Source organism: Eulemur rufifrons, chromosome 14 (genome assembly GCF_041146395.1).
Source record: "Eulemur rufifrons isolate Redbay chromosome 14, OSU_ERuf_1, whole genome shotgun sequence".
Taxonomy (NCBI): Eukaryota; Metazoa; Chordata; class Mammalia; order Primates; family Lemuridae; genus Eulemur; species Eulemur rufifrons.
The window spans coordinates 26,641,624-26,650,467 of NC_090996.1; the positions used below are offsets into that span (position 1 = coordinate 26,641,624).

At 42.6% G+C, this 8,844-nt stretch overlaps 1 protein-coding gene across 1 annotated transcript in view; it reads right to left on the reverse strand.

Moving 5' to 3' along the window:
• The window catches only part of ERCC4 (ERCC excision repair 4, endonuclease catalytic subunit), a 29,503-nt gene extending 24,280 nt beyond the window's left edge, over positions 1-5,223 (reverse strand). Inside the window, exons 1-2 of the mRNA XM_069486104.1 lie at positions 5,023-5,223; positions 3,131-3,311 (exon numbers count right to left, since the gene is read on the reverse strand). Of these exons, the coding sequence (XP_069342205.1) occupies positions 3,131-3,311; positions 5,023-5,196 (355 nt within the window). The 5' untranslated portion in view covers positions 5,197-5,223. The remainder of the gene's footprint in view (positions 1-3,130; positions 3,312-5,022) is intronic.
• Between the last annotated feature and the right edge of the window lie 3,621 nt (positions 5,224-8,844).

Genomic DNA, 8,844 nt, shown 5'->3' on the forward strand with positions numbered 1-8,844 from the left:
AGAGATGTAAATCTCTGCCCTCATGGAATTTACAAGAAACAATACAAATAAGTAAAATATTTAGTACGATACAAGTGGTAAGGAGGAAAAAAAATGAATCAGAGGAGGAAGAGAGGGAGTGTGTATGGGGGGGGTGCCTCACCAATGTAACAGTGAGCAAGGGCTGGCCGGAGAAGAGGAAGTGAGCCTTGTGGCCGTCTGGGCCAAGAGAGGTCCAGGTTGAGGAAACAGTAAGAGCAAAGGCCCTGGGGCGGGGTGTGTCTGGCATGGTGGAAGAAGAATTTCTGAAGGCAAAGTAGGTCACTAATTCTCTTTTTAAATATGAATCAGATGTGGACTACACAAAATAGTTGCATTTTGGAAATTTGGGTAGTATCTGCTCACCTATTAATTCAATTTTCAGGATCAGAATATTGTCAGTTGAGAAGTAAATTAGTCCATTTAAAATAAATACCTTTAATAAATATATTTAATACATTTTTGGGGCTGTGCATGATTATGACACCTCTGAATTTCAAAAACAAGGACAATCATACATGTTCCCTTATTTACAAAATGAGGATACTGAACCAGGAGATCTTTTATACGCGTATGCCATTTTGATGCAGTGTGATTAGTGATAAGTTAGTGAGAAGTATGAGATGACATAAGAATATACAGATGTCATTTCTGGATTAAAAAACTCAATTACTCTATGAGTCTCAGTCGTTTAGACCTAAATCAAGCTGGACATCCTATATATATTTGCTATAAATGTACGTGCATGTTTTTGATCCAGTTCCTATCACTTTTAGGGTATGGAAAATGATACGAATAGTGATTTATGACCCTTCTAGTAGTTCAATAAAATCAATTCAGATTTTACTATTTTGATATTTAAATTTTGGATCCAGATGGATGGAGTTAAAATTTACTGTAGCTAAGCAAATTATTTTTCAAACATGGTAAAAATTAATAGTGCTGTTTAGGGGTTTGTAAACAAAGGATTTTCAATAACCCCCAATACATTTACATAACTAGTTTATTACTCAGAAAATATTCTGTGCCTAGTCAGTAGGTTTTTCCAAGGATTCTATAGGCCACACCTTGTCAGCCTGGATTGAAACACTAAATAAAGTTAATAAAAATGATCTTCTATAGAAAAGTGGAACCTCGATTTAAGAAAACGTTGTGCTCAAAAAAATTGTCATTATTTGGAACCCAGAAGGAAGAAGAGAACTAATACTATATCCCAGGCACTGGGTTAGATGTTTTTATAGATTTTTATTTCTTAAATCCTCACAAGAATTCTATGTGGTGGGTATGATGATGAGGCCAAGAAAGGGAAGCGACTTGACCAAGCTCACCCAGCAAGGAAGTGGGGGCCAAAGGCACCAAATCATGTGTGAAGCCGCACCAAATCATGTGTGAAGCCATGTCATTCCCACTAAGTGACACCACCTTGTTTAAAAAAAAAATAAAAACAGAATAAGCAGGTTTAGTTCTGGTTGGCAAGGAGACCTATGGGTGGTGACCGGTGAAGAAGTTAGGGCTGGAGGGATTCAGTACTTTCTAGAGGGTTGCCTGCTTCAGGGACTGCCCTTTGGTGTGTAAGAGCTTTGGTGAAAACTCTTACAGAGGATCCTGGTGGATGATCCCAAGGGATGAAGAATTTGAAAGAATTCATTGCTGGTACTCATTTGCATTCCATTCAGCCAAGCATCAGTAGCTCCAGCTTCATTACTGGTTGGGATTTGAGAGAATTTGGCACTTTTCATTAGAAACTGCCTACAAGCCAGATGTCGATGCTGCATTGATTCAGATTGCTCTCTGCCTTATTAGGCTGAGCTGTAACTGAAAGTCAGAGTAATACTGACACCTACTGGTAGTTCCAATACGATTTTAAAAAATTCATTAACATCAACTTAAAAAATAAAAGTAAAACCAAGCTTTTAATAAAGCGACATACAGTAAAGACTTTATGATGTATCAAGATTACTGGTTATAAAAAGCCAGTATCTTCTTTTTGTTATTATTTATTAGACTTTACTATGTACGAGGCACTATAACAAGCAATGTCTTTTATCTCACTTAATCCTTATGCTAACTCTAGGAGGCACTATTTTCTTCATTTAAGAAATGGGAAAACTGAGGTTCATGGAAATTAAGGAGTTTGCTTTGTAAGCAGGGTGTTAGAATTCAAAATCAGGTGAGTCTTACTGCAAGGCCCATGCCACTGTTTATAATTATAAATGTTATAAAAGAATAACAAAACTTCCTTCAGTTCACCATTAACTATATAAAGCATTCATTCATATATTTATTCATTAAATATTTCTTGAGGGTTGTCTAGGTTTAGGGCAATATGACAGATATAGTGTTAAGTAGGGTAATGAATTTCATGGTCTTCCTGACCTCCAGAAGTTCATTTAAGATCACAGTACCATATCCATCCATCATTCATCCAGCAAATATGTGTTTAGTACCTACCATGTACCAGTTAGTTAGCCTGCAATGAACAAGTTGTTCCTTGTGCTTAAAAAGCTTATCTCAGTGAGATAAGCTCACTCACAAATAAAGAGGCAAATAAAATGCAGTGTTCTGAATGTTATGATTGCAGAGAAGTTGAGCACAGGGCAGGGCCTCTAAATTAGCTTTGGGGAAATCAGAAAAGGTTTCTGAAAGAACAAATAATGAAAACTAATTTCTTTTTTCATATTAATTCTAGCTAAAATTAAACCATTTTTCTCAAAATAATTAAGCAACTACTTGGTTTAATTTCAAATCATTGGGAAAATACTCTCAAAGATGAAAATTAAGTATTTTAGGAAATATACATATATTATTTATAAACATTTCAAATCTGATTGAGTTCTAAAAAGCAAATGCCAGCCAATTACAAGTATTTACTGAATATGAGCTTAGAAAACAAGGAACAGTCAATTTTATGTTTAGTTACTTATACAGGTCACAAATATTAATTGAACACCTACAATGTGTCAGATATTGTGCTAACAGCTGGAAGCATAATGTTGAGCAAAAAGATCTAGTGGTACCCAGTAGAAGGTTCTAGTTTAGAGTTTGGTAGAAGGGACAAAAATGAAAGTGCCCAAATTTACACACAAATAATGATAAGATTTCAAATTCTTACCAGTAATTAAATCTGAAGGTATTCTATTAGTCAAGAAATCAACCACGAGTATTCTACTTGTTGCGAATATGATACCGCCTTGTGTGTACACTTCATAGCGATTGTTGCTTGCGATTTCATTTGTTACGCGGCGAGGGAGGTGCTCTACTCCTTCTATCTTCAGCTGATTGATAAAATACTCCTAAATCAAATTAAACTTGTGATTAGTAGGCAGCTGAATACAGGGCAGTCTTTTTTTTTTTTTTTTTTTGAGACAGAGTCTCACTCTGTTGCCCAGGCTAGAGTGAGTGCCGTGGCGTCAGCCTAGCTCACAGCAACCTCAAACTCCTGAGCTCAAGCGATCCTCCTGTCTCAGCCTCCCGAGTAGCTGGGACTACAGGCATACGCCACCGTGCCCGGCTAATTTTTTCTATATATATTTTTAGCTGTCCATATAATTTCTTTCTATTTTTAGTAGAGATGGGGTCTCGCTCTTGCTCAGGCTGGTCTCGAACTCCTGAGCTCAAACGATCCGCCCACCTCGGCCTCCCAGAGTGCTAGGATTAACAGGAGTGAGCCACCGCGCCCGGCCCAGGGCAGTCTTTAATGGCTTACAGGTATTTAAAATGATGTGCAGCCCTTCTCAGAGATAATGAGCTTAATAATGAATATGCAAACTAAGTGACTATGTTAATCAACCAACCTGTCTGCTAAGTTTTTTTTTTTTGTTAGTTTGTGTTTGGGTTTAAACTAAGGAATAATTGCACCTCAATCATTTTGGCACTTTATCAGCAACAACCACAACAATGAAGTCCCCCTGCCAAACTTTTAAAACCCTTGGTTAAAAGATGGCTACTTAGAAAATACTTCCCATCCACACCACGTTTGCAGTCAAGTGTATTCTGTGAGAAGATAACAAGGGCATTATTTTCCCAGACAGTGTTTTAGATTACTAATTCGGTCCTGATCCCTCCTAAAGGGACTTCAGTACCACCTTTACTGGGCACTTGCTGTTGTCCTAGGCCTTATGCCAAGCACTGGGGATACCTAGATAATTAAACAGGGTCCCTGAGCTCACGGAGTCTGTGGTCACTCTTCTCAGCTGGTGTTTTTCTCCCGGCCACCAGCTCTAATTAGGGGATTATCAGACTTGTCAGACCAGGCCCCGTCTCAACACCTCCCATGACAGGTGTATCTCCATTCCATCTTCCTTAGTGTCCCCATTCTCCTATACCGCAGTTAACCTTTCCCAATGTCCTCAGCTTCCAGTCCCTTGCGACCCTATGGCCCTCTGCCCACAGCCGTGGAGGACAGCCTCTTGCCCTCAGTCCCTTCTTTTCCCTACAGGGTTTGCCCAGCCTCAGCATCTCCTTCCATGTCTCCCCATCACTGTTCTCTTTCAGGGATCCCACTCCTCTGCCTCCAGAAACCCACTTAAAATCCAACTTTGAGACTTCCTCATTATTCCTATCCAGATCCTCCTGCAGACATCTCCCAGTCCCCTGAAGGGACCTCCAATCCTCACCTGCCACCATCCTCCTCAAAGGACTCCCGTGCTCCTCTCAGAGCCCCTCCGTCTTTCTGCGCCCTCGCACCCAACTCAGGGATCTGCATCCCCCGAGGGACCCCTCCCATTAGTAACCTTGAACTGCTGTCAGGGGCCTGCATTCCCCTGGGGAACCCTGCCATCCTTCTCACTGTCGCTGCACAATGTCGGGGACCTGCATTTCCCTGGGGACCCCTGCCATCCTTTCCGGGGTCCTCGCGGAGTGTCGGGGACCTGCATCCCTCTCGGAGCCCTCCCCCCGCCCAGCCCTGTCGGAGGCCTCGCTTCCGGGCCAGAGCCCGCATCCGCTCAGGAGCCCCCCAGCGCGCTCGGGGTCCCCTCACTCCCGCGTCGGCGGCGGCCGCACCTCCTCGGCCGGCTGCGTGTTGAGGACCAGCACCAGGCAGGCGGGGTGGCAGTGAAGCCGGAGGAAATGGTAGAGGAGCCGGTCCGCGCCGAGCCCGCGGGCGCACACGACCAGCCCGTCGGCGTCGAGCAGTTCCAGCACCAGCTGCCGCTCGTACTCCAGCAGCGGCGCCATGGCCGGCCGTCGAGCGGGCGACCCCGGCTCCACGGAAGCCCTTCCGGGGCGCGGCCGAACGCAGCCGAAGAGAGCCGAGTCCGAAAGGGCGAAAGCCGGCCGAAGGTAGCCGGACAGGAGCCGAGGACGAGACGAGAGTCTCCCGAAGAGAGCCGAAGAGAGCCGAGCCCGAGAAAAACCGACGGAGGCCGAACTCAGCCGAATCGGAGCCGACTGGAGCCGAAGATCCATAGGCTCAAGGCGAGGTGCTGGAGCTCCGCATCGGTGTCGCCTCCAGGCTTCCTGCCCCGCCCCCTGGCTTCCGTGGCTCCACGTCCTCTGGTACCCTAGACCTAGGCCGCAAGCTACCAAAAAGCAAGGAGAGGGAAAGTAAACCTAAGGAGCTTAATCCCCTGACATCAAAAATTCAAAAAGTTAATTCCAAGGGCGCCTGGAATTAGCAGCACCTGTTTCCCAGGGTGGATTTTTGACTTGGTCCTCCTCCCCCTTTCAATTTTTATTTTTTGGTGCCAGGATCTTGATCTGTTGCCCAGGCTGGAGTGCAGTGGCTATTGAATGAGCAGAATTGTTTGCTAATTTCAGGCTCTTGTTTACTGCCAATAGTCTTGAATAAAATGAGCTATTTTAAAAAGGCGTCCCTCCTTCCACGAGGGACACCTTCCACAGTGTTTGTTCTATACCTAGAAACGTCTGTCACCCGAACCAGTAGAGGGATTATTCTGTATCGAAATCCTCCCCCCAACCTTCACTGTTAGAAAATAGAAAATACAAGTAAGCAAAAATAAAATTCACTTGATAGTCTGTAACACAGAAATAGCCACTGTTAATTATTAATAATTTGGGCAAGGCCATGGGGCTAGTTAATGTATTTCTTAGGTTTAGCCCAGGATGTGGTAAGTATGGACTCAACACACCTTTAGGAAATGCATGTTGAAATGACAAGGCTGAAATTCAAACCCGATTCCCAAGCTGTGGTAGGCAGAATAACAGCTTCCCAAAGACGTCCCTGTCCTAATTCCTGGAACCTGTGAGCATGTTATCTCACAAGGCAAAAGGGTTTTTGCAGATATGATCAAGTTGAGGATTTTGAGATGGGCAGAGTCTACTGGATTATCCAGGTGGATCCCATATATCACAAGGGTGTTTATTGAGGAAAGAAGGATGTGGGAGGGTCAGATTCAGAGGACTTGTGACAGAAAGCTGAAGTTGGAGTGATGTGGAAGGGGCCCTGAGTCAAGGAATGCAGCCTTTAGAAGCCAGAAAAGGCAAGGAAACGGATTCTCCCTAGAACTTCCAGAATGACTGCAGCCCTGCTGACGAATTTTGCACTTCTGACCTCCAGAACCGGAAGGATGATGTCACTAGCTGATCAAAACAAAACAAACTTTAAAAACCAGAGATGAGAGTATACAGTGAAGCAATCATTTTGGAAGGCTACTGGTCTATATATCTATGTATCTATCTATGTGTATATGTGTGTGTGTGTGTGTATATATTATATATATATGAATATAAATAATTTTTCTTTTTTTTTGGAGACAGGGTCTTGCTCTGACACCCAGGCTGGAATGCAGTGGTGAAATCATAGCTCACTGCAGCCTCAAACTCCTGGGCTCAAGTGATCCAACCTGCCTCAGCCTCCTATGTAGCTGGAACTACAGGCATGCACCACCATACCCAACTAATTTTTAAAAGTTTTTGTAGAGTTGTGATCTCACTGTGTTGTCCAGGCTGGTCTTGAACTTCTGGCCTCAAGTGATCCTCCTGCTTCACCCTCCCATAGTGCTGGGATTACAGGCATGAGCCACTGTATAAAGACATTTTAAGTACCAGTATAGATAAATATACACATGAAGATATAGCCATCCAGTGAATGTTTATGGGGCACCCAATGTGTCAGTCACTGTTCTAAGTGCTGGGAGTTTATTAGTGGGCAAAGCAGGCAAATCTCCGCCATCAAAGAATTTATATTCTAGTGGGGAGCTTGTGTATGAAGAGATTTATTAATATTCATCATATCATTGTGTGGACTATTGTTATTTCTTAGACTTTTCTTGTAAGTGTCTAATACTAAGAGACTAAAGTTTTTTCATGCATCTCTAATAAGTGAATATCAGACAGCTATTAAAAGCTGTATGTGATAAGATACCAATACGTGTAATTATGTGCTGAAAAAAGCAATTGCAAAACAATAATGTGTAGTCCAATTTGTCTAAAAACCTCAGCAAACAGTACGTTGATGCGACCACATAGAAAAGCTCTGGGATGAAAGTGTCTTAACAAAAGCAATTGCTTCTGTGGAGTTGAAGTAAGTGTTAGGTATCAGAGTCAGATCTTTACACTTCAGTTTATTTAACTTTTCTGTTCTGTTTGACTTTCTTACCATGAACTTATATTGCTTTTACAATAAAAATGAAAGAAAAAACTTCCCAGCTACTATATAAATGGTTCACAAGCTTTAAAAAACATTACCTTGTGAATTCTAGATTTAATGTGTGTGTGATGGGCAACACTTAATGTCCAATGTTGGTATCTATGCAAGTAGACTTTTGTAAATTGTAACTGATTGTGTCTACACATTTTACTTTTGTCCCTGGGTAAAAGTTTTCAACTTAAAGTGAAGGGATTTTTTTTTTTTTTTAAATCCTATGTTACTGCCACAATGATTCTCCAAGCCTTTCCTTATTTCTTACACTGTTCTGATCACCGGAGCCATCTCTCTCCTCTCCAGGCCACTTTGCAAGGGTCAGATTTGCCCTTGAGGACACAGGGCAGGCACTCATCTTTTTGGCATTTGGAGTTGGGCTGGAAATGAGATTAGGCATCATTTTCCTCCTGACCTGAGCTAGAACCCAGTACAACCCTATTAACCTTGGCTTGACTGCCAGTTAGGCCGCTGTGATCTCTCTCAGCAACCTGAGAGAGTTTATGTGTGTGTATATGTGTATATACACAAACATATATATATGTGTGTGTGTGTGTGTGTGTATATGTGTATATACACAGACATATATATGTGTGTGTGTGTGTGTGTGTATATATATATATGGGCTGTCTGGAAAGTATCCAGCCATTGTTAATATAATATATATATCTTCCACATAAAAAGCCCTAATTCCCTCTCATATATGTGTATATATACATATATATATTTCCATATACATATATATGGAATGTCTACTAAATCCAGACACTGGGCTCGGTGCTGAGGATTCAGGTATGAGCAACACACCAAGGTCCCTCCGCTCATGGAGTTCTTACTCAAAACGATGCCACTAACCAAATAAACCAGTATTTAATAATTGTGTGAGTGCTATGAAGGAAAAGTCCAGAAGCCCCAAGAGTGTATGATAAGGGAACTTAATCTACTCTGGCTATCCAGGAAGGCATCCCTGAGGAAATGACCTTTGAGGATGGCTTTGAAGGCTGGTTAATTAGGTTAAGAGGGAGAGAAACTTGTTCTGGGCAGAAGGAGCTTCAAGTGGAAATTCCCTAAGACAGGAAGGAGCCCAGTGAAGGGGCAAGTGATTTCTGGGCTTGACTCCTTTCCAGGTCACCACTGAGCCTCTTAGGCTTTGCTATGCTGGTGTAAGGGCCCAGGTTGTAAGTCAGAAAGACCTGGGCTAGAAACCCAGTTTGGCAACCCGC